The 23,936-nt window shown below is 44.3% G+C and overlaps 1 protein-coding gene and 1 non-coding gene across 5 annotated transcripts in view; one reads left to right on the forward strand and one right to left on the reverse strand.

The window, feature by feature from the left end:
* Positions 1–1,462: 1,462 nt before the first annotated feature.
* Positions 1,463–23,936, reverse strand: part of OS9 (OS9 endoplasmic reticulum lectin) — a 28,431-nt gene continuing 5,957 nt past the window's right edge. The window contains exons 6-15 of one of the 4 annotated variants that reach the window (XM_053554698.1): positions 7,493–7,703; positions 7,275–7,376; positions 6,974–7,074; positions 6,406–6,457; positions 5,032–5,120; positions 4,580–4,810; positions 4,060–4,249; positions 2,782–2,946; positions 2,523–2,635; positions 1,463–2,231 (exon numbers count right to left, since the gene is read on the reverse strand). In XM_053554698.1, coding sequence (XP_053410673.1) covers positions 2,106–2,231; positions 2,523–2,635; positions 2,782–2,946; positions 4,060–4,249; positions 4,580–4,810; positions 5,032–5,120; positions 6,406–6,457; positions 6,974–7,074; positions 7,275–7,376; positions 7,493–7,703 — 1,380 coding nt within the window. In that variant the 3' untranslated portion in view covers positions 1,463–2,105. Of the gene's footprint in view, positions 2,232–2,522; positions 2,636–2,781; positions 2,947–4,059; positions 4,250–4,534; positions 4,811–5,031; positions 5,121–6,405; positions 6,458–6,973; positions 7,075–7,274; positions 7,377–7,492; positions 7,704–23,936 lie in introns of all 4 variants that reach the window. The other 3 variants (XM_053554697.1, XM_053554700.1, XM_053554699.1) reach the window with 3 other exon arrangements.
* Positions 11,733–11,839, forward strand: LOC128562860 (U6 spliceosomal RNA). The gene has a single exon (XR_008373560.1). It is a non-coding gene; the product is annotated as a U6 spliceosomal RNA (small nuclear RNA).

A 23,936-nucleotide genomic window follows, 5' to 3' on the forward strand; every position in this document is an offset into this window, starting at 1 on the left:
TGGCCTTACACTCATGCTACCTTCATAGCTCACTGTGGGCTCCTTGCTTGAGTCCCTGTTGCCATCAGCCAGCCCCCTCCCAACCTTTCCTGGTCACCAGCTGCCACAGACCCTATTCCCTTCCTTTTATTGGCCCTATCACACTGGGGAAAACTGACCTTTCCAAAACTCCATAGGAATTTTGCTCACAGATAAAGCAAAAGGAATTATTGAAAGTAAAAAATAATTAATATAGTGAGATTCTAGAACTCAGCTTTCCAAAGATGCCAAGACTCCATCCCAATCTGATACCCCCTCCTACTCCAGCTTCTCGCCTTTGCCATTTTAAAAGATTGTACTGTAGCTTCTGATCACTTTTGGGATTCTCTTGCCTCCAAGTAATCAAGTGTCTCCAGAGCTCAGGAGCTATTTCACAGTAATGAGGGTAGTGAGCACACACTCTGGGTGCTGTGCCGAGCATGACACACACACTACCCCCTTTATGCTCACAGCTAGCCTGTCATCTATGACTTACCAATGAGGAAACAGCATTTAGTTTCACCAGCTTCTTCAAGTCCCCTGTCATGGTAAACCTGAGGGCGTGGAACGTGGAGATTTGGACCTGGTATTCTGACTACAGCTGCCCTTGAGGGAGCATCCAAGCCCTTGCCCAGTTGAAGTATTCTTCCCCCAAGATACACAAATGAGTCTGGGGAAGCAGGATTTTTAAGCCTATTTTTTACATCTCAAAATAAAACAACTTAAGTATAACAAGCACAATAAGCACCAGTCTACCCCATTCAGCAAGAAGAGGGTCAGTCTCACGGAACTCCCTTCAACAGCTGAATCCCTCACTACCCATGTCCAGACACCTGGGAGCTCTGTAACTTATTATCTATGAGCCTGTGGAGAGTTTTCAGCAGAAAGGCAGTACCCCTCCAGGATGGGGACCCAGAGGATTCTTGGGTCCTTTCTGCCTTTAGAGTCCTGTACTGGGAGGAGAAAGGGGGGATGTGAGGGAACCCACACCTGCACTTGGCAATGAGGAAGAGATAAAGACACCAGCCCTGCCTACCCCTGGCATACTCAGGAGCTGGAGTGTGGGCAGTGGCCCTCTCTCTGGGCATGGCCAAAGGTGGAGGCCTTCTGGAAAATGCTGAATGGACAGGGGGTGTAAGGTGTGGGTGGCTGTGATGTGCATTTTGGGTTTCAGGATATAAGGGATATAATTGGTGCTGGAAAAGGGAAGGAACCGATGCAGACAGATGAGGAAAAGGAAGGATGATAGTACTGCAAGTGTCTCTTTCAATTCTTGCCAGGCTAGCTTTGCTTAGCTGTCCTGGTCTCTCCTGTGCTGTCTAAGAGGTGTGAAGCAAAGAACAGGATCAGAGAATGTGCCCTCCATCCTGAAAAGAACACCAAGCCTCCTCCCTGCTTGCGCCCCACCCTACACATCCCACCTAAAGAGACTGATGGACTGATGGATGGTCCAGTCCTTTATTTTGAAACCTGATTGTTCAAGAACATGGTGGGTGGTGGCTCTGTACCCCACCCTTTTCTCTGGGATTGTGTCAGAGGTGATGGGCAACATTCTCTCATTTCCTTAGCAACAGAAGTGAAAGCTCCTTAACTCAGAAGCACAGTGTGGACAGGGAAAGGGGAAAGGAAATCCCAAGGTAATCCCAAGGAAAGGGCTGAAGTGACTCAAAACAGCGACAGGGAGCACCTGTTTTCTCAGGGCCTGTTAAACCGTCCTGCTGTCCGTGCTGTCTCTACCCTACTCTGCTCAAAATATCTTACCAAATGAATCTCTGGGTGGGGAGGCGGAAAGAATCCTATACTATCCTTAGGGGATGGTAATGGGAACAGCCAAAGAGGAAAGCAAGGGGATTTGGGAAAAGCCCAGGAAAACAAAAATCCCAGACCTGGTGAGGCTGCAGGGCAGCTTTTGGTGGCAGCAGCAGCACTCACCCCAAGGCCCTCCACTACCCCAGAGCCGGGCCTGCCAAGTCCACAGCTCTGCCCTGCTGTTGGCCTTCAGTGGTGCTAGGGGTGGGGAGGTTGGGGGTAGGTGGGCCAGTCTAGGAAGACTCTGGACTCCTCGAAGGCCAGTTGCAATGGAGGTGTCAGAAGTCAAACTCATCCAAGTCCCCTGTGCCCTCTCCCCCTTGAGAGCCCCACACGCGGCGGTAATTGCTCTCTAGCTCCTTCTGCCTTTGGCGCTCTTTCTGGGCCTCTTCAGCTCCTTGCACCTGGGGGGAGAGAGTGGAGTGGACTGGAGTCGCTGACTGTCAAGCCATGGGAGCTGTGGGTGCTCAAGCTCCCAGGGAAGTTCGGCAACAGCCAGCCTGGGGTGGGGGAGGTAAGGACTAGGGCCACATGCTGTCAAGGGGCTGTGCTGAGGGCCACACAATGAGCCCCTGCTTTCAGACGGGTAAACTGGGGGCTGCATACAACACGAGTCTGCACCATGCCCTGGACACCATGCAGGCTGGGGGGAGGGCTGGAGGTCTAGGGCTTGTGGGGTGGGGGAGGCCTCTCACCAAGATATTGAAGAAGATCTCCTTGAGGCTTTTCGTGTCCTCATCAGTCAGCCAACGTGCATCCTCTTCGGTCCCTTCAGCCCCTGGCCGTACAATTTTGATCTCAATTTTCCCTGGAAAGGAGCAGTAGGGCAGTGAGAAGCAGGATGGCTGGGAGCCACAGGGCAGGCCCCTTGCCCCCCCGCCAGGTCTCCAGCCCATCCACTTCCGGTGGCATGCCCTTCCAACGGCGCTGACACCAGCGCCCTCCAGGGCCCACCTTCAGCTGTGAGTCCCTCCCTCTCCAGCAGCTCCTTCACCAGCCCCTCGATTTGTTTCAGCTGTGGGTTTTCCCGTTTCATCTCGAGGACAGTCAGATCCTGATTGGGGCCTCTGTGACGGAGCTTGGTGACCCGGACCCGGACTCTGTGCTCAGGATCCTCCTCTTAGAGGGGGAGACACACAGGGAGACACAAAGCAGAGCCGTGACTCCAGGGTTAGGGGCCATGGTGGTCACCTCTCCCTAAGCTGTCAAGTGGGCTTGGCAGCCATTCCACCTCAACACACATACAACCCAGGGCTTGAAAAGCCAGCGGCTCCCCCACTCTGACTTCAGTCTCTAGGCTCCCCCACCAACTGCAGCCTTCCTTCTTCCCCTACCCAGCAGTGCTGCCTGTCACCTACAGGAAAATGGCTGTTTTCTGAAACAAAAATTGGGCCACCTGCACCAACAAAGTTTTAAGAAGCAAATTGCAAAGTTGTGGTCTGGGCCTCTGTGTTGATACTTTAAAAATATTTCAGGGTTTAGTGAGAGACAGAGAGGTGCAAGGTTTGACACTGGAACATTCCATTTGGAATATCTGATCTCCACACCCATAGGGCCCTGTGGAATGGACACAAAGAAATGTAAAAAGAATAAAATGTAGCCAGGCTATCGGCTCGCCAATTCATACCCTGACAGAGGGGGCCTCTCCCGGGGCAAAGTCCTAGTTGTTGGCAGGCTGCGCTTTCCCAGCCATGTGGTTTTCACCACATAGGCTCACAGTCATTCCGTTCGTGTCTGCTGATCACCCAGCACGTGCCAGGCAGAGCACAAGGCACTGCGTGTGCAGGAGCAAACCAGAAAAGCAGACAGACATGCTCTAAGCAGGGGTCCTCAAACTACAGCCCGTGGGCCACATGAGGCAGTGTGATTGTATTTGTTCCCGTTTTGTGTTTTTACTTCAAAATAAGATACATGCAGTGTGCATAGGAATTTGTTCATAGTTTTTCTTTTTTAAACTATAGTCTGGCCCTCCAACGGTCTGAGGGACAGTGAACTGGCCCCCTGTTTAAAAAGTTTGAAGACGCCTGCAAAAGGCTGCTTTCCACAGGGTGCATAGGAGGTGACTGCGCCAGGGATGAAGTGGTGGGAAGAAGGGAACAGTGAGAACAGTGCTCCAGAAAGAGGGTGGGGATGTGAACTCTCAGAAGGGCAAGAACGCAGTGCCCTCTGGAAACGAGGCCCGCTGAGGGGCAAAGACAACTGACCGGCTGCTCCTTCTCTTTTGACGCTCACCTGTAGGTTGGGGTGGTGGGGGAGGCTTTTTGGGGACAACTCTCTTTTTCTTGTGCTTCTTCACCAGGTCTGGACTCTGTTTTTCCTCCAGCCTTTTGATGAGTTTGTTGAGAGTGGATGTCAGAGCCAGCATTGCCCGATCATGCTCTGAGTCCTTCTTCAGCCCATCTGGGTCCAGCTCCTTCTCTGTCTGGAATGAATACCCAAGGAAGGGTGGAAAGTCAAGGGTCTGGGAGTGGGAAAGGCTACTGGGCTGCGCTCTAGAGGAGTCTAATATTTAAGGCTCATCCCTCTCTCTGAGCCCCTTTCCCCTCCATCCTTCTTAATAAAGGAAGCAAACACCAGTTTGGAGTGCCCTGTCTGATGCCCGGCCTGAGCCGGGTGCCGCCCTTTGTCCTCCCTTAGTGCCTTGGCCCGTCCTGCCCTGTAGGAGCCGGCCGCTGTGGAAGCAACAGGTGTAAAACCCTGGGCTTGCCTCCTGGATGATGTTCTCCAGTTCCCTCTCCATGCCAGCCTTCACCTCTGAACGGAGCCGGTCTCGGTCTGACGGGAGCAGTATCCCTTCCAGCTCCTTCTCAAACTCTCCGAGTAACTGCCGCTCATCCTCATCCTCATCCTCGTCTTCATCATCGTCCTCTTCTTCCACCGCGCTCTGCTGCTCTGCATCACCCTTTTCCTTCACCTCTGGCTCCCTCCGAGGGACTTCTGCAGCATCCCCTGCAGGCTGCTCTTGGCCTGCATCTGCCTTCCCCTGTGGGGGGTGGGCATCGGGAGGAAGACTAGACAGTTAAGGTTTCAGCAGAGACACATGGTGGGGGCAGACAAAACAGTGGCACGGGTGTGTGGTAGAGGGTAGGGGTCTCAAGAGAAGTGATGGGAGGGAGTTGGCTCTATTGGGCCCAGGTCAGGGTGGTTTTTCGCATACTGCCAGCTGAGAGGCAGTTCCCACCCCTCCCTTGAGCCAGGCCCTACCTTTCTGGTTCCACCTTTCAGCTCCTCTATCAGTCGAATCAAATCGGCAGGGCTCCGAATGACCTTGACTTGCACTTTGTTCTGAAAATCTGAAATGTATAATCGGGGACTCGTTGTGTTAAAAATTCTCTCTCTCTCTTTTTTGTTTCTTTTAGAGACAGAGTCTCGCTTTATCACCCTCAGTAGAGAGCTGTTGCATCACAGCTCACAGCAACCTCCAACTCCTGGGCTTAGGCGATTCTCCTGCCTCAGCCTCCCGAGTAGCTGGGACTACAGGCACCCGCCACAACGCCTGGCTATTTTTTGTTGCAGCTTGGCTAGGACTGGGTTTGAACCCGCCACCCTCGGCATATGGGGTCAGCGCCCTCCTCACTGAGCAACAGGCGCCACCCTCAAAATTCTCTCTTGATTCCTAAACAGAACAATGAGAACAAGGAAGGACATAGTTCCTGCCTCTTGGAGCAATCTGCCTGGTCAGCAAGACAGAGACAAGCAGATGTCTGCAGAGAGCACTGTCCTAAGGTGGGCACACCAGTGGGAGAGAAGGATGCCATCAAGCTGTTAAATCCCCTGCACTGCCATGCACTTCAGAGGCCCTTCTGGCAATCATTCCAGGGTTTTTTGTTGTTTTTGGTTATTGTTGGTGGTGGGTTTTTTTGAGACACAGTCTCTGTCACCCTGGGTAAAGTGCTGTCATGTCAGCCTACCTCACAGCAACCTCAGACTCCTGGGCTCAAGTGATCCTCCTGCCGCAGTCTCCCCAGTAGCTGGGACTACAGGCACCTGCCACAATGCCAGCTAAGTTTTCTAAGGAGAGACAGGGTCTCGCTCTTGCTTAGGCTGGTCTTGAACTCCTGAGCTCAAGTGATCCATACCCCTCGGCCTCCCAGAGTGCTAGGATTATAGGCATGAGCTACTGTGACTAGCCAGTCCCTCGTTTTTAGGGTGACAGAGGAGATCGTGGGGCTAATGGCTCCTCTTCCCTGGATCCAGTTCTCCTCTTCCTGTAAATATTAACCATTCACTGATTCACTGTGTACTTAGGCATTCTACTATGAATTATAGTCATTTTCCTCTAATCTTATAACATCTGTCTAAGGTAGGGGTTATTATTAACATTTTATGAGTAAGGTTAAAAGGAAATGGTTAAGTGAAACTTGTCCAAAATTACAAGTCAGCAAGTGATGGCACCAGTGTGTTCTGCTACCTTCCTAAAACAGCATTATAGTCTACATACAGCATTAACTCCTGCAGAAATGAATTAATTGCTGGGCTGTCTGCCCAACCTCCCTCCCAGTGCTTAGCTCTACCCTGTACCCCATCCTTGCCTGTCCTAAAACGCATTGAGGAAAGCAGGTGTGCAGGGTGCCTCACCGTTGGGAGAGCCTGGAGCTGGGTCTGCTGCTTCAAGGTTTGGGTCCTGCTCCTGATGAGGAGAACAGAACAGAGTCAAGCCCAGAAACCTGTTTCTGCCTACTGCAATGTTTTGTTTGTTCATTTGTTTGTTTGTTTGTTTTTGAGACAGAGTCTCACTTTGTCATCCTTGGTAGATTGCTGTGGTGTCAGCTTAGCTCACAGCAACCTCAAACTCTTGGGCTCAGGTGATCCTCTTGCCTCAGCCTCCGAAGTAGCTGGGATTACAGATGCCTGCTACAACACCCGGCTAAGTTTTTTAGAGATGGGGTGTTCTGCTCTTGCTCAAGCTGGTCTTAAACTCCTGAGCTCAGGCAATCCACCTGCCTCGGCCTCCCAGAGTGCTAAGATTACAGGCATGAGCCACCAGGCCCTGTTGCCCATTGTTCTCTTAAGGCAAGGGTTCTGGGGATAGCCCTGTATCCCTAGATGGAGGCCATCTCATAATGACTTCAGCTCTGGCAACCCTCCACACCCCAAAGCCCGGGTCCAGCCTCATTAGAGAAGCAGCTGGGATGCTGGTTCTCACCTCAGCCTGCACCTCCTCGCCTCCTGGGGCTTGGTCCTCTGGCTCATGAAGCATCTTCCAGAAATCTGATTCCTTACTGTCATCCTTGGTTGGGTTTTCACCTGGGGTACAGAGCACAGAGACAAATCTGAAAGGAGGGGAGAAACAGAAAGGAGCAAACAGGATGGGGGACGTTCCCCTGCTCTACTCCTATGAAATTATAGTCCCCGGGTACTCCGGCACCCCACTCCGTTCTTCCCTGTACAGGATAATCAGATCTGGGGAAGGCAAGTTTCATGGTACAGATGAAACAAGGTCCTACCTGCTGTCTTTGGGGGTTCCACCCCAGACTTGGTCTCGCTCCACATTTGGGGGTCCAGGTCTTGCAGCTCCTCTATGATTTTTTCTCCATACTGCTTTGAGTCTATTGAAAAACAGCCCACAAACAGGCTAGGAACTCAGCCCCCCGATACCCCCTATTCATCCTCTGCCCGCCCCTTCCCACATCCTCCCTCCTCTCCTTCTCTTCTAATCACTTACCAGCCTGCTGCTGAATGTAGGCCGTGTACTCCTCAGGCTGCAGGGAAGGGTGACAGAGAATGGCCTGGGGAGTGGCACTGGGCGGGGGCCTGAGGAGAGGATGGGGGCAAAGCCGAGGAGTCCGAATGGTCAGCACATAAGAGCAGGACAAGGGCTCATCCACACGATCAATGTAGTCCCCAGAAATACCTGCTCCCTCATCACAGAGGAACTGCCAGGAAGGAAACAGTGAATATGTTGTAATTACCACCGATAATTAGCTTTAGTTCTCAGAGCAGCTATCTTTTATTAAGCATTGATTATGTTCAAGCATTGTGCATACACTGTGTCTGTGGCGATTTGCATATGTTACCTCATTTAATGACCCTAAAACACAGTGAGGGAGATATTGGCATTTCAACTTTGTAGTTCAAGAAACTCAGGCTTAATGCAGGCTCTTGTTGAGGCTGCAGCTGCTAAGTGGCCCAAACAGGAATTGAACTCAGGCAGTTTAACTATCAGTAACCAGGTAATTTATTCACATTCTTGCTTTATATAAACATGGTATACATATAGACTTACATATATTAGCTTTATGCATATTCTTCTTTGTGTATATATTTGTGTGTATGCATAAATTTTCACATATGTGCATATGGTAAAGATCTCTCTCTCTCTTACAAAGACACAAACTAGCAAAACTGACACAAGTAAAAAAGTAAGAGATAGAATCAGCAATGAAAAATCAGACACAGGGCCGGGCACACTGGCTCATGCCTTTAATCCTAGTACTTTGGGAGGCTGAGGTGGGTGGATTGTTTGGGCTCAGGAGTTCAAGACCAGCCTGAGTTAGAGACCAGCCTAAGAGCCAGACACCATCTCTAAAAATAGCTGGGCATCATGGTGGGAGCCTGTGGTCCCAGCTACTGGGAGGCTAAGGTAAGAGGATCATTTGAGCCCAGGAGTTTGAGGTTGCTGTCAACTATGATGCCATGGCACTTTCGCAGGGCAAGAAAATAAGACTTTGTCTCAAAAAAAAACATCAGACACTGAGGCTGAGTGCAGCAGCTCACACCTGTAATCCTAACCACTCTGGGAGGCCGAGACTGGGCAGGCTCACTTGAGCTCAAGAGTTCAAGACCAGCCTGAGCAAGACTGAGACCCCATCTCTACTAAAAATAGAAAAACCAGCCAGGCATTGTGGTGGGTGCCTGTAGTCCCGGCCACTTGGGAGGCTGAGGCAGGATTGGTTGAGCCCAAGAGTTTGAGGTTGCTATGAGTTATGATGATGCCAAAGCACTCTAGCCTGGGCAACAGAGTGAGGCAGTGTCTCAAAAATAAATAATGGCAGCAGCCATGGCTTAGTGAGTAGGGCGCTGGCCCCATATACCGACGGTGGCGGGTTCGAAACCGGCCCTGGCCAAACTGCAACAAAAAAATAGCCGGGCATTGTGGGGGGCGCCTGTAGTCCCAGCTACTTGGGAGTAGCTGGGGTAAGAGAATCACCTAAGCCCAAGAGCTGGAGATTGCTGTGAGCTGTGACACGAGGGTAACAAAGTGAGACTCTGTCTAAATAAATAAATATAATAAAAATAATAAATACAAGGGGAGGGGCAGGGGAGGATGGGTGGAGGGAGGACAATTGGTGGGACCACACCTATGGTACATCTTACAAGGGTACATGTGAAATTTACTAAATGTAAAATATAAATGTCTCAACACAATAACTAAGAAAATTCCACGAAGGGTATATTAACCAGTTTGATGAAAATATTTCAAATTGTATATAAAACCAGCACATTGTACCCCATGACTGCATTAAAGTACACAGCTATGATTTAATAATAAAATAGTAATAATAATAAATGCAATTTCTTTACAAGTTCTTCTAAAAAATAGAAGAGGATGCAATACTCTCCAATTCATCTGAGGCCAGTATTATTATTACCCTGATACCAAATCTAGACAAAGACGTCACAAGGAAAAACTTCAGATCAATATCTCTTATGAATTCAGACCCCAAATCTTCCATCAAATTTAGCGATATGAAAGTCTGACAATTAAGTTCATGAACTCATCCTAGAAAACGTAATGCATGCCTCCTTGCTGAATATCACTATGGTCGCCTTAAATTTTTTTTTTTTCTTTTTGAGGCAGAGTCTCAAGCTGTTGTCCTAGGTAGAGTACCATGGCATCACAGCTCACAGCAACCTCTAACTCTTGAGCTGAAGAGATTCTCTTGCCTCAGCCTCTCAAGTAGCTGGGACTACAGGCACCTACCACAATGCCCAGCTATTTTTGTTGTTGCTATTGTTGCCATTGTTGTTTAGCAGGCCCAGGTCAGGTTCGAACCTGGCAGCTTCGGTGTATGTGGTCAGCGCCCTACCCACTGAGCTATGGGCACTGCCCACTGTTTCTCTACTGATGTTTTCTTGGTCTGTTATGCTTCTCACAGTCACTTGGCAATTTTGATGCACAATTTGATAAATTGTTTCAATGTTTTCACCAGTTCTGCTCATTAACGGCCACCCTCACCTCTCTTCATCAGTGATGCTTTTTCTCCCCTCATAAAAACATTTAATCCATTTGGATACTGCTGTTTTCTTCATGGCATTATCCCCGTAAACTTAACCTAACGTGTCTCTGATTTCACTTCCACTCTTGCTAAATTGAACAAGGAACTTAATGTTTGTTCATTGCTCTAATTTAAGCTCCGACATTCTTGAGAGGGCAACAAAAACACATAACAATAATGAACAATACTCAGCAAGACACTGCAACACATCAACACAAACACAACTGTGAGACACGGATATACCAAGGTTTTGAAACCTTACCAAGCTGTTTGTATAGTCCTGCCATCAGTGCATGGTGGCAAGTTCATGAACTTAATTGTCAGGCCACATATACTAGAAAGAGTATATGCTATGACCAACTGGGATGCATCCCAGTACCGCAGGTTGAGTTAAAACAAAAAGTAAAGTAATGTAATATAATTTATTAGTAGCATAAAAAACAAAAACTGTATGATCATCTCAATGGATGCAAAAAAAGGCATTTGACAAAATTCAATACCTTTCGTGATCAAAACATTCAACAAACTAGATGTAGAAGGGAACTTCAGCAATCTTATAAAAAGCATCTACAAAAACCCCACAGCTAACCTCATACTCAATGGTGGAAACTGAATGCTTGACCCCTGAGATCGGGAACAAGACAAGGATGTCTGCTGGTGCCACTTCTATTTACATTGTAGTAAACATTCTAACCATAGCAATTAGGCAAGAAAATTAAGTAAAAGCCATAGAGATTTAAAAGGAAAAAGTAAAACTGTCTTTCTTTGCAGATGACCTGATTTTGTATACAGAAAATCCTAAGGAATTCACTAAAATAACTATTAGAACTCAGGGAGAATCACGGAAGCCCAAGAGCTGGAGGTTGCTGTGAGTCCTGTGACATCATGGCACTCTACCAAGGGCAGTAAAGTAAGACTCTGTCTCTACAAAAAAAAAAAAAAAAAAGATTGCAGAATAGAAAAATCAACTGTGTTTCTATGTACTGGCAATGAACAATCCAAAATGAAATTAAGAAAAAATTCTGGCAGTGCCCATGGCTCACAAATAAGGGTGCTGGCCACATACACCGAGGCTGGAGGGTTCCAACCTGGCCCAGGCCTGCTAAAACAACAAAGACAACTTGGCTCGGTGCTTGTGGCTCATGCGGCTAAGGTGCCAGCCACATACACCTGAGCTGGTGGGTTCGAATCCAGCCTGGGCCCACCAAACAACGACAGTTGTAACCAAAAAATAGCTGGGTGTTGTGGCAGGTGCCTGTAGTCTCAGCTACTTGGGAGGGAGAGGCAAGAGGATCGCTTGAGTCCAAGAATTTGAGGTTGCTGTGAGCTGTGATGCCACTGTACTCTACCAGGGAAACAGCTTGATACTCTATCTCAAAAAAAGAAAAGAAAAAATTCCACTTGCAATAGCATCAAAAAGAATAAAATAATTGGGAATAGGTATAGCAAAAGAAGTGTAAAGCTTATGCTCTGAAAACTACAAAACATTGCTGAAAGTAATTAAAGACTTAACTGAATGGAAAGACATCCATGTTCATAGACTATAGAAGACTTAATATTGTTAAGATGGTAATATGTCTCAAATTGATCTTCAGATTAAATGCAATCCCCACAAAAATTCCTACTGGCTTCTTTGCAGAAATTACTATGCTGATCCGAAGATTCATATGAAAATTCAAGGGGTCCGTGCTCGCTTCGGCAGCACATACACTAAAATTGGAATGCTACAGAGAAGATTAGCATGGCCCCTGTGCAATGATGACACGCAAATTTGTGAAGCATTCCATATTTTTTATTTAAGGCATATTTATTTCAATGTTCTCTCAAATAAATCCAAGGCTTTTTAACAAAAAAAAAAAAAAAAAAAAAAAAAGAAAGAAAGAAAAATTCAAGGGGTCCCCAAATAGTCAAAACAATCTTAAAAAAGAAGAATATACTGGGTGGTGCCTGTGGCTCAAAGGAGTAAGGCACCAGCCCCATATACCAGAGGTGGAGGGTTCAAACCCAGCCCCGGCCAAAAACTGCAAAAAAAAAAAAAAAAAAAGAAGAAGAATATACTTTGGAGGACTCACACTTCTGATTTCAAGATTACTATAAAGCTACAATAATCAAGACAGTGTCGGGCGGCACCTGTGGCTCAGTGAGTAGGGCACAGGCCCCATATACTGAGGGTGGTGCGTTCAAACCTGGCCCCGGCCAAACTGCAACAAAAAATAGCTGGGCATTATGGCTGGCGCCTGTAGTTCTAGCTACTGGGAGGCTGAGGCAAGAGAATGGCTTAAGCCCAAGAGCTGGAGGTTGCTGTGAGCTGTGACGCCACAGGGCTCTACAGAAGGCAACAGAGTGAAACTCTGTCTCAAAAAAAAAAAGATAGTGTTATACTAAGGATAGATATACTGACAAATGAAATAGAATTGAGAGTCTAGAAATTAGTCTTCGTTTTTATCGTCATTTGGTTTTTCACAAAGTTGCCAAGATAATTCAAGGGGAACATTTTTTTCAATAATGCTGGGTCAACAGGATATCTACACACAGAAGAAAGATATTGGACCCCTACCTCATTCCACAGAAAAAATTAATGCAAAGGGATGAAAGACCTAAATGTAAAAGTATAAAACTCTTATAGAATCCTTTATCTAGCTCTGGTCATGAAAACAGAAAGATAAATAAACTCTTAGACAAAAACGTGTAAATCTTCACATTCTTAGATGAGGCTAAGGTTTATAAGAAGGACATCAAAAGTACAAGTAACAGGCTCTGCGCCGGTAGCAAGCACAGTGGTTACAGCACCAGTCACATGCACTGAGGCTGGCAGGTTCGAATCCTGCCCGGGCCAGCTAAACAACAATGACAGCTGCAACAAAAAAAGAGCCGGGTGTTGTGATAGGTGCCTCTGTAGATACTTGGGAGGCTGAGGCAAAAGAATCTCTCTCTTTTTTATTTTTCTGAGACAGGGTTTTGCTATGTTGCCCAGGCTGGAGTGTAGTGGCTATTCACAGGCGCGATCCCACTACTGATCAGCACGGAACTTTAACCTGCTCCGTCTCCGACCTGGGCTGGTTTACCTCTCCTTAGGTAACCTAGTGGTTCCCCACTCCTAGGAAGTCACCATATTGATGCCAAGCTTAGTGCAGACACCTGATTGGCATAGTGCACTACAGCCCAGAACTCCTAGACTCAAGTGATCCTCCTGTCTCAGCCTCCTGAGAAGCTGGGACTACAGGCATGCGCCACCACACCTGGGAGCAAGAGAATCTGTTAAGCCTAAGAGTTTGAGGTTGCTATGAGCGACATAGTGACACTCTGTCTCAAAAAAAAAAAAAAAAAGAAAGTACAAGTAACAAAAGAAAATACAAATAAAATGGACTTCATCAAAATTCAAAGCTTTTATGATACAAAGGACATCATCAAGAATATGAGTTTATAACCCATGGAATGGGAGAAAATATTTGAAAATCATATCTTAAGGTACTGTCACCCAAACATACAAAGAACACTTACACCTCAATATAAAAAGACAAATAACCCAATTTAAAAATGGATGAAAGATTTGAAAAGACCTTTCTCCAAAGAAGATGAACAAATTGCTAATAAGCATTTGAAAGGAGCCTCCACAGCTTTAGCCAGCAGGGAAATGCAAATCAAAACCACAACGAGATACCTCTTCACACTCACTGGGCTGTTACAATCAAAAAGACAGTAAGTAATAGGGGTGAGGACAGAAAGAGATCGAAACCCTCATATACTACTGGTGGGATTATACAATCCTGCTGCTACTTTGGAAAAAATCTGGCACTCCCTCAAAGGTTAAACAAAGAATTACCACACAAGCCAGCAATTCTACTTCTTGGTATATACCAAGAGAAATGAAAACATATGTTTACACAGAAACTCATTCACAAAAGAAGTTTGTAAAGTATGTCAGGAATGGAAAAAAAAAAAATATCCAATATACTCAGTACTACTGTGAAACCAATTTAAAATCACTCACACTTGCATCTGAAGAATGAAACACAACTATAGCCTAGGACGAAGGAGTGAAGGGGAGGGAGATGGGGGTGGGTTGATGGAGGCAAGAGAGGGAACCACACCTATGGAGCACACTGCAAGTACCAGTTGGATCTATCAGGTGTAGAACACAAATGTTTTAATGCTGTAATTGGGTAAATGAGGTGAAAGCTATGTTGATTAGTAAGATGTAAGTATTCTAATTTGTACAAATAATCAACACATCGAATCCCATAATGGCATAAATGTATTTATGATCTATGTACAAATGACTTAATTAAAAAAAAAATTGTGTAGGGCAGTGCCTGTGGCTCAAAGGAGTAGGGCACTGGCCCCATATGCCGGAGGTGGCGGGTTCAAACCCAGCCCCGGCCAAAAACTGCAAAAAAAAAAAAAAAAAATTGTGTAAAAAAACAAAACAAAACAAAAGAAGTTTGTAAAGCTAGAGATGTTTAAGAACATTGTCAGACTGGTTAAAATAAAATTTAAAAATACGACCATGGCCTCTTCAGAGAATACATTTAAAACATAAGAATAAAGAAAGGATGAAAGTAAAAGGATGAAAAAATATGATGAACAAATAGTAACTCAGTGAAAGCTGCCATAGCTATATTAATTTCCATACAAGAGACTTTAAGGGAAAAAATAAAGATAAAGAATGTCACTTCATAATGTTGAAGGGATTAATTTGAGAAGAAAATAATTTTAAGGTCTGTTCTGTTCCCGGAAATAGCCTTAGCAACTAAAAGGCACATCAAGCCCTCCCCCACTTTTTTTTTTTGATACACAGTCTCACTTTCTCGTCCTCTATAGAATGCGGTGGCATCATAGCTCACAGCAATCTCGAACTCTTGGACTCAAGTGACTCTCTTGCCTCAGCCTCCAGAGTAGCTGGGACTATAGCTGCCCAGCTGTTTTTAGAGACAGAGTTGCTCTGGCTCAAGCAATCCACCCCACAGGCGTGAGCCACCGGCCTGGGACTTCTCATTGGGCACTTAATGGATAAATAGCCCAAGACACAAAAACAACAATTGACATAATAACAAGAAATAAATTGAAAGATTAATAAGGAATAATATGCAAGTCCATAATTATAGTGGAAGACAAATCTTATTGGTACATATGATTTGAGCTGCACGATTAACAGTCATGACCTAAAGTGCACACAGAATACAACATTTTTTTCGTAAGACATATTTTTGGCCAACAACAAAGTACACATTCTTTTCAAAAATGAACATTCATAGAAAATGAAGTATGCTGGATGATACAACAAGCCTCAACAGAATTAAATTACGTGGTACGAGCTCTCTGACCACAATGTAATTAAGCTAGAAATCTACAATAAAAACTAGAATAAACCCAAATGTTTGGAAAAGAAGAAACTTCTGAAAAATCTACAGTTCAAAGTAGAAATAATAAATCAACATTTAGCATTAAATGATATAATAGTTAAAATATTGTTACATCAAAACTGTGGAACTAAAACAAAAATAAGAAAACAAAAAAGAATGAAAGAAAAGCTGAATCTGAGAAGCCCCTAACTACCAATTTACAGAGAAAAGGGAGTAAGAAATACATTAAAAGTGACTTTGGGAAGAGGGACTTTACCTAACAAATGCAATCAGTGTAACCTGGTTTCTTGTACCCTCAATGAATCCTCAACAAGAAAAAAAAAAGTCACCATGGGGATAAAATCTACAAAATCTAACTATGGAAAATTAAGGGCAAGCAATCAGTTTTTTTCAACAAATAAATGGGAACACACACAAAAACTAGGGGGTTATCCATAGGTTGCAAGAGACTTCACAGCCATAACAACTAAATACATTATATGGACCTTATTTCAATTGTGATTCAAAGAAACCAACCACACACATGTACTCCTTGACGTACCATAGGGATATGTGCCGATAAACCTATCACAAACTAAAAATATTTTAAGTCAAAAATACATTTAAAACTTTTAACCTACCAAACATCATAGCTTATCCTCAAATATATTTTTTTTCTTGAGACAGAGTCGTACTCTGTCGCCCTGGAGAGAGTACCATGGCATCATCATAGCTCACAGCAACCTCCACGTCCGGGACTCAAACCATCCTCCTGCCTCGGTTTTACTATTTTTAGTAGAGACAGGGTCTTTGCTCTTGCTCAGGCTGGTTTCAAACTCCCCAGCTCAGGCAATCCACCAGCCTCAGCCTCCCAGCATGCTAGGATTATAGGCATGAGCCACCGTGCCTGGCCACCCTCAAATACCTAAAATGTGGTCAGAACACTGATGTTAGCCAACAACTGGGCAAAATCATCTAACACAAAACCAGTTTTATGATAAAATGTGGACTATGTCAGGTAATTTATTCAATGATGCACTGGAAGTGAGAAACGTAATGGTTGTGTGGGTACTGGAAGTACAATTGCTACCAGATGTGCACCACTTTCAAACCATCATAAAGCTGAACACTTGTAAGTTGAACCATTGTAAGTTTGGGAGTGTCTGTATATATATATGGGATATGCAGTAACGGAAACTTTTACGACAGTGAATATTTAGTCAAGTCTCTTGCCTCAGCCTCCCAAGTAGCTGGGACGACAGGTGCCCACCACAATGCCCGGCTATTCTTTTTGTTGCAGTTGCCATTGTTGTTTTTTAGCTGGCTCAGGCTGGGTTTGAACCTGCCAGCCTCACTGTATGTGGCTGGTGCTGTAACCACTGTGCTACAGACGCCAAGCCAGTAATAATCTTTTGTAATAATAGAGGAAAACTATTTTGATCAGTAGAGTAATGGTGACAAAATGATGGACCATGCTGTGGAATATTATGTACCTGTGAAAACAAGAAAGAAAACTCTGGATGTATTGCCATTGAAAGGTCTCTAAGAATTATTGTCAAGGTAACTAAATCAAGGTATAGGTTTGTTTAATCTGTATAAATAAAGGGGAAAGGAAATAAGAATCTCTATTCATAACTGCTTGTAATCACCAAAGAATGACTGAATGGATACATGAAAAGTGAAGAGCAAGGATTACCAGTGAGTCTGGGGACGGGGGCAGAATGGGAATTGAGCAGATGGGAGACAAGTATGGGAGGGAGATTTTTTTTTTATACACCTTTCTATACTTGCTGGATTTTGTATCATGGGATCATGTATCATTAAATATTACCTATTTAATAATTAGATACAGAATTTAAAATAGCCAAAAAACAAACAAACAAAAAAAAAACCTTGTGGGGCGGCACCTGTGGCTCAGTGAGTAGGGCGCTGGCCCCATATACCAAGGGTGGTGGGTTCAAACCCAGCCCCGGCCAAACTGCAACATAAAATAGCTGGGCGTTGTGGCGGGTGCCTGTAGTCCCAGCTACTCAGGAGGCTGAGGCAAGAGAATTGCTCAAGCCCAAGAGTTGGAGGTTGCTGTGAGCTATAACACCACAGCACTCAACCAGGGGCAACAAAGTGAGACTCTGTCTCTAAAAATAAATAAATAAATAAATAAATAAATAAAAATGTGGAATAGCGGAAGTAGAGTACAGAAACTATAGTCTGGTGAAATAGATATTAATTTTAGAATATAAAAATTTTATTCTAAAATTATTAAATAGATAATTTATGAACAATTGGGAACTTATGCAATGATATAAACACTAGCATAAGATAGATAAATAACAACACATATCTAGGGCGGTGTCTGTGGCTCTGTGAGCAGGGTGCCAGCCCCATATACAGAGGGTGGCGGGTTCAAACCCAGCCCCGGCCAAACTGCAACAAAAAAATAGCCGGGCGTTGTGGCAGGAGCCTGTAGTCCCAGCTACTCGAGAGGCTGAGGCAAGAGAATCGCTTAAGCCCAGGAGTTGGAGGTCGTGAGCTGTGTGAGGCCACGGCACTCTACCAAGGGCCATAAAGTGAGACTCTGTCTCTACAAAAAAAAAAAAAAAAACCCTTATGAGAGACACTAGTACTAGGAGAGGAATTCAAAGGAAAAGCTGAAAATGAATGATATGAATGATCAAGACATTCATTTTAAGAAGCTGAGGCTCTGGGTGGCGCCTGTGGCTCAAAGGGGAAGGGCACTGGTCCCATATGCCGGAGGTGGCAGGTTCAAACCCAGCCCCGGCCAAAAACCACACACACAAATAAATAAATAAATAAAATAAAATAAAATAAAATAAAATAACGAAAAAGGGCGGCGCCTGTGGCTCAGTGAGTAGGGCGCTGGCCCCATATGCTGAAGGTGGCGGGTTCAAACCCAGCCCCAGCCAAACTAACAAAAAAATAGCCGGGCGTTGTGGTGGGCGCCTGTAGTCCCAGCTGCTCGGGAGGCTGAGGCAAGAGAATTGCATAAGCCCAAGAGTTAGAGGTTGCTGTGAGTCGTGTGACACCAGGGCACTCTACCCGAGGGCGGTACAGTGAGACTCTGTCTCTACAAAAAAAAAAAAAAAAATAACGAAAAAAAAGAAACTGAGGCTCGGCACCTATTGCTCAAGGTACCAGCCACATACACCAGAGCTGGTGGGCTCAAATCCAGCCTGGGCCTGCCAAACAACAATGACAACTACAACCAAAAAATAGCCGGGTGTTGTGGCAGGCACCTGTAGTCCCTGCTACTTGGGAGGCTGAGGCAAGAGAATCGCTTAAGCCCAGGAGTTGGAGGTTGCTGTGAGCTATGATGCCACAGCACTCTACCCAGGGTGACAGCTTGAGGCTCTGTCTCAAAAAAAAAAGAAAGTATCAACAATCATCAAAAGAATCACTGAAAAAAAAAAAAGATTCATTGACACAATGTCATAAAATTAGAAATCAACAGCAAGCATATTTAAAAAAACCAACAAAATCAATATAATAAGCATAATTCTAAATAAGTTATGAAGCAAGTACAAATCATAATGAAAATGGAAACGTTATGTATTAAAACGTGAGGAATGCAACCAAAATGGTACTCAGAGTTGATGTTTAGCTTAAACGTACAAGGAAAGAAGATAAACTGAAAATTAGCGTGAGCGACCTGCTCAAGCACTTAAAATAATAGCTGCAACTCGTATCGTAAACAGAAGGACAATCTCTCCAATATATAAAGAGCTCTTATAAATTGAAAAGTAAAAGATCAAAAAGCCACTAGGAAAATGAGCAAAGAATCTGGATGGTTGAAGGAAAAGACTAAAGAAGGAACGAGAGACAAACAGCTCTTAAATATGAGTAAGACTACACATCTTTTCTTAAGGGAAATGCAAATTAAAACCACACTAAAAAATTATTCTTCATCTGATGCCTAGCTGATGATTGGCCCAAATCCAAAAGTTTAAAAATATACGAGGTTGGCATGGCTATAGGGAAATCAGCATTCTCATACATTGCTGGAGGGAATTTACCTAAGCAGAGCAATTTGGCAGCACGTATCAGAATTACACAGATCTACTTCTAGGAATTTAATCTACATATGCTCAATAGGTACAAGATTATTCATTGTAGCACTTTTGCATTAATAAAAGATTTAAAATAACCTAAGTGTCCATCAACAGAGAACTGTTTAGATAAATGATAGTACACTTGTATAACACAGTAACAGCAAATATATATGCGAATAAGGAAGCTTTTTATATATTAATTTGGAAAGAGCACAAAGGTATTCTTGGAAGTGCGTTTTTAAAAAATCTCAGCGTATAAAAGAAACTAACAACGGTTGTCTTTCATATTAAGGTTGGGGACACGCTAATGAGGGACATGGTATATTAAAGCTTTTTTCTGGCAGGGCACGGTGGCTCACGCCTGTAATCCTAGCACTGTGGGAGGCCAAGGCAGGTGGATTGCCTGCGCTCACAGGTTTAAGACCAGCCTGAACAGAGCAAGATCTTGACTCTAAAAATAGCGGGGCATTGTAGAGGGCACCTGTAGTCCGAGCTACTTGGGAGGCTGAGGCAAGAGAATCACTTAAGCCCAAGAGTTTAAGGTTGCCATGAGTTGACACCACAGCACTCTACTGGCACTCTACTGGGGGCAACAGAGGCTTTGTCTCAAAAAAACAAAAACAAAAACTTAATACAGAACTATTACAATCAAAACTGTGTGGAACTGGCATAAAGATAGACATACAGACCAATGGAATAGAATAGAGGCAAGAAATAAACCCTCATATGTATGATCAATTGATTTTTGACCAGAATTCCAAGAATATTTAATGAGGAAACAACAGTCTTTTTCAATAAGTGGTGTCAGGAAAACTGGATATCCACCTGTAAAAGAACGAAGTTAGATCACAGCAAAAATGATACTATATGAAAAAATCAACTCATAATATCTTAATGACCTAATTTAAGCTAAAACCATAAAACTCTTAGAAGAAAACAAACGTGAAAATCTTTTTTTTTTTTTAGAGACAGAGTCTCACTTTATTGCCCTCAGTAGAGTGCTATGGTGTCACACATCTCACAGCAACCTCCAGCTTCTGGGCTTAGGTGATTCTCTTGCCGCAGCCTCCCAAGTGGTTGGGACTACAGGCGCCCGCCACAACGCCCAGCTATTTTATGTTGCAGTTGGCCGGGGCTGGGTTTGAACCCACCACCCTCGGTATATGGGGCTGGCGCCCTACCCACTGAGCCACAGGCGCCGCCCGTGAAAATCTTCTTGACCTTGAATTAAGCAATGATTTCCTAAGTATGACACCAAAATCACAGACAGTAAAATCAAAATTAAAAATTTTTGTGCATTAGACCTGGCACAATGGCTCATGCTTGTAATCCTAGCACTCTGGGAGGCCAAGGAGGGTGGATTGCCTGAGTTCACAGATTTGAGAACAGCCTGAGCCAGAGCAAGAGCTTGTCTCTAAAAATAGCCAGGAGTTGTGGTGGGCACCTGTAGTTCCAGCTACTTGGAGGCAAGAGACTCGCTTAAGCCTAAGAGTTTGAAGTTACATAGTGAGACTCTTTGTCTCAAAAAAAAAAAAAAGAAAAAAGGGAGAAAATACTTACAAATTATACATCTGATAAGGCATTAATATCCACAATGTATTACATAAAGAATTCCTGCAACTCAACAATAATAAAAATCCCAATTCAAAAATGGGCAGAGGCCAGTCATGGAGACTCACACCAATAATCCTAGCACTTTGGGACTCCAAGATCGGAGGATTGCCTGAGTTCAGGAGTTCCTGACCAGACTGAGCCTAGAGAAATACCCCATTTCTCTACAAAAAATACAAATTAGCCGGGCTTGGTAGTGTGCACCTGTAGTCTGAGGATAGCCCAGGAGTTTGAGGCTGCAGCGAGCTACGATGACACCGCCACATTCTAGCCAGGGAGACAGAGTAAGACTGTCTCAAAAAGCAAAAAAAAAAACAAAAAAAACGGCAAAGAATATTCTCCAAAAATATACATATACATATACTGAATAAACACATGAAAAAATGTGTTAATCATTAATCAGGGAAGGCCCAGATACATGGCTCACACCTGTAATCCTACCACTCTCGGAGGCTGAGACGCATGGATTGCTTGAGCTCAGGATTTTGAGACCAGCCTGAGCAAGACTCAGACTCCATCAGTACCACAAATAGAAAAATTAGCTGGGTATCGTGACACATGCCTGTAGCCCCAGCTACTTGGGAAGCTGAAGCAAGCGGATTGCTTAAGCCCAAGAGTTTGAGGTTGCTGTGAGTTATGATGCTGGAGCACTTTAGCCTAGGGCAACATAGTTAAGTCTCTGTTTAAAAAAAAAAAACATTAGGGGCAGCGCCTGTGGCTCAAAGGAGTAGGGTGCCTGCCCCATATGCTGGAGGTGGTGGGTTCAAACCCAGCCCTGGCCAAAAACTGCAAAAAACAAAACAAAAACAAAAACACCATTAGGGAAATGCAAATCAAAACAAATGAGATACTACTTCACACCCATTAAGATGGCTATTACTAAAAAACAAAAGAAAGAGGAAAAAAAAAAGGAGAAAATAAGTGACAACAGAAGCTGTGGAGATTGGAAGCCTTGGTCACTGCTACTCGGTATGTAAAATGATGCAGCTGCTATGGCAAACAGTTTGGCAATTCCTCAAAAAACTAAAGATAGAATTACCATAAGGCATATTCCTTGTAGGTACAGACCCAAAAGAATTGGAAACAGGCTGAAACAGATAACTTGTCTACTAATATTCACTGCAGCATGGCTCACCATGATCAAAAGCTTGAACAACCCAAGTATCCATCCACCCACGGATGAATAGGTAAACAAAATGTATAGATATAATGTATACATTGTGTAGATACAATGGGATATTATTAAGCCATATAAAGGAACAAAATTCTGATATGTGCTACAACGTGCATGAACCTTGAAAATGTTATGTTAAGTCAAATAAGCCAGATGCAGAAGGACAAATACTATACTATTCCACTTACATGAAGTGCCCAGAACAGGAAATTCACACAGACAGCACACCAGAGACTTAGGAGGAAGAGGAAATAGGGAGTTAACTACTTAATGAGTACAGAGTTTCTCTTTGGAATGATGATGATTTAATAGCACTCAGTGGTATATTTAAAAATTGTTAGAATAACTTTCATATTTTTCCATGATTTAAAAAACCAAATTCACCAACGAAATATACATTCCTATAACCAAAGATTCTTCTTTCTAGATATTTCCCTGGAGAAATTCTTGTACATTCAAAGTGAGACCTACATTGCTGCATTTGTGTATAAGAGAGTATTAGAGCTGAAACCCAACTGTTTATCAGCAAGGGAATGGTAAGTAAACAATGGTAAGTTAAAAAAACCCATTAACATCTGTTTAAGTTGGCAGCTTTATGAGTCTCTGTGACATTATTTTTTATATGTTTGAAATGTTTCATAATTAAAAAGAAAAAATCTTTCGCATCTCTAGAATCTTACTTAGTATAAGAATGGAGATAGGGGATCCAAAGTTATTTAATTTCACACAGCTAACCAGTTGTCCCAAGCCCCAAGGAGACTACACTCCTAACAAACATTGCGCACGCAGGCTGCTCCTACAAAGGAGCCATTGGGCCGGTGGAGCCCACAGCCACTGCTGAGGTTGCCTGCTCTTCCTGTGTTTTGTATCCCAGCCCTGCCCACCTTCTCTGCTCATTCTCTTCTCACCTTCTTCTCCCCTCTACTACATGCACCCAACAGCATTTAAATATGTTCTGGTCTGTTCCTTCTTAAAACACACACCAGCCACGGAGTGTCCCCTCCCTACGAAGCCCCCTCCCGATACCTCTAACTGGTACTTACCCTTGCCTCCCCTTATGTCCACCCCTCTTCTAAGATTTCTACTTCTTCACCACTTGAGAAAATTACTCAACACCTCGTCTTCCGCACCTCACTGAATTGCTCTAGCAAAGATGAACAATGACCTCTGTCATGAAGTCCAACAGGAGGACTCGTTGGGATGACTGCAAGAAGTGCCCTTTTCATCTGATTCTCTTCCCTACCATATGAATTTTTTATTTCCATGTGCGTGCATTTTTCTTATTAAAATAATAATTTCTGAGATCACTTGCAAACAGCTTTTAATCCTCCTCTTCCTGAAGGTTCAAGCACAGCCCACACCATAGACCAGTCTCTCCTTGAGGCATATCCTTCCTTAGAACCATGTCATCCGGGCGGCTTCTGTGGCTCAAGGAGTAGGGCGCCGGTCCCATATGCTGGAGGTGGCAGGTTCAAACCCAGCCCCGGCCAAAAAATCACAAAAAAGAAAAAAAAAAAAAGAACCATGTCACCCACTGTAGCCTGGCCCCCTCTTGTGCCAAAGCCCCTTTGTCCTTGCTCTCACTGATGGCTTCCTCAAAGTTCTATCCCACCTTTCTTGCTATAAACTGATTCTTTAGGGGGACTTCATCCATAACCACGGCTTCAATTATTACTGATGACTCCCAGCTTCTAGG

This window comes from Nycticebus coucang, chromosome 12 (assembly GCF_027406575.1).
Source record: "Nycticebus coucang isolate mNycCou1 chromosome 12, mNycCou1.pri, whole genome shotgun sequence".
Classification (NCBI taxonomy): Eukaryota; Metazoa; Chordata; class Mammalia; order Primates; family Lorisidae; genus Nycticebus; species Nycticebus coucang.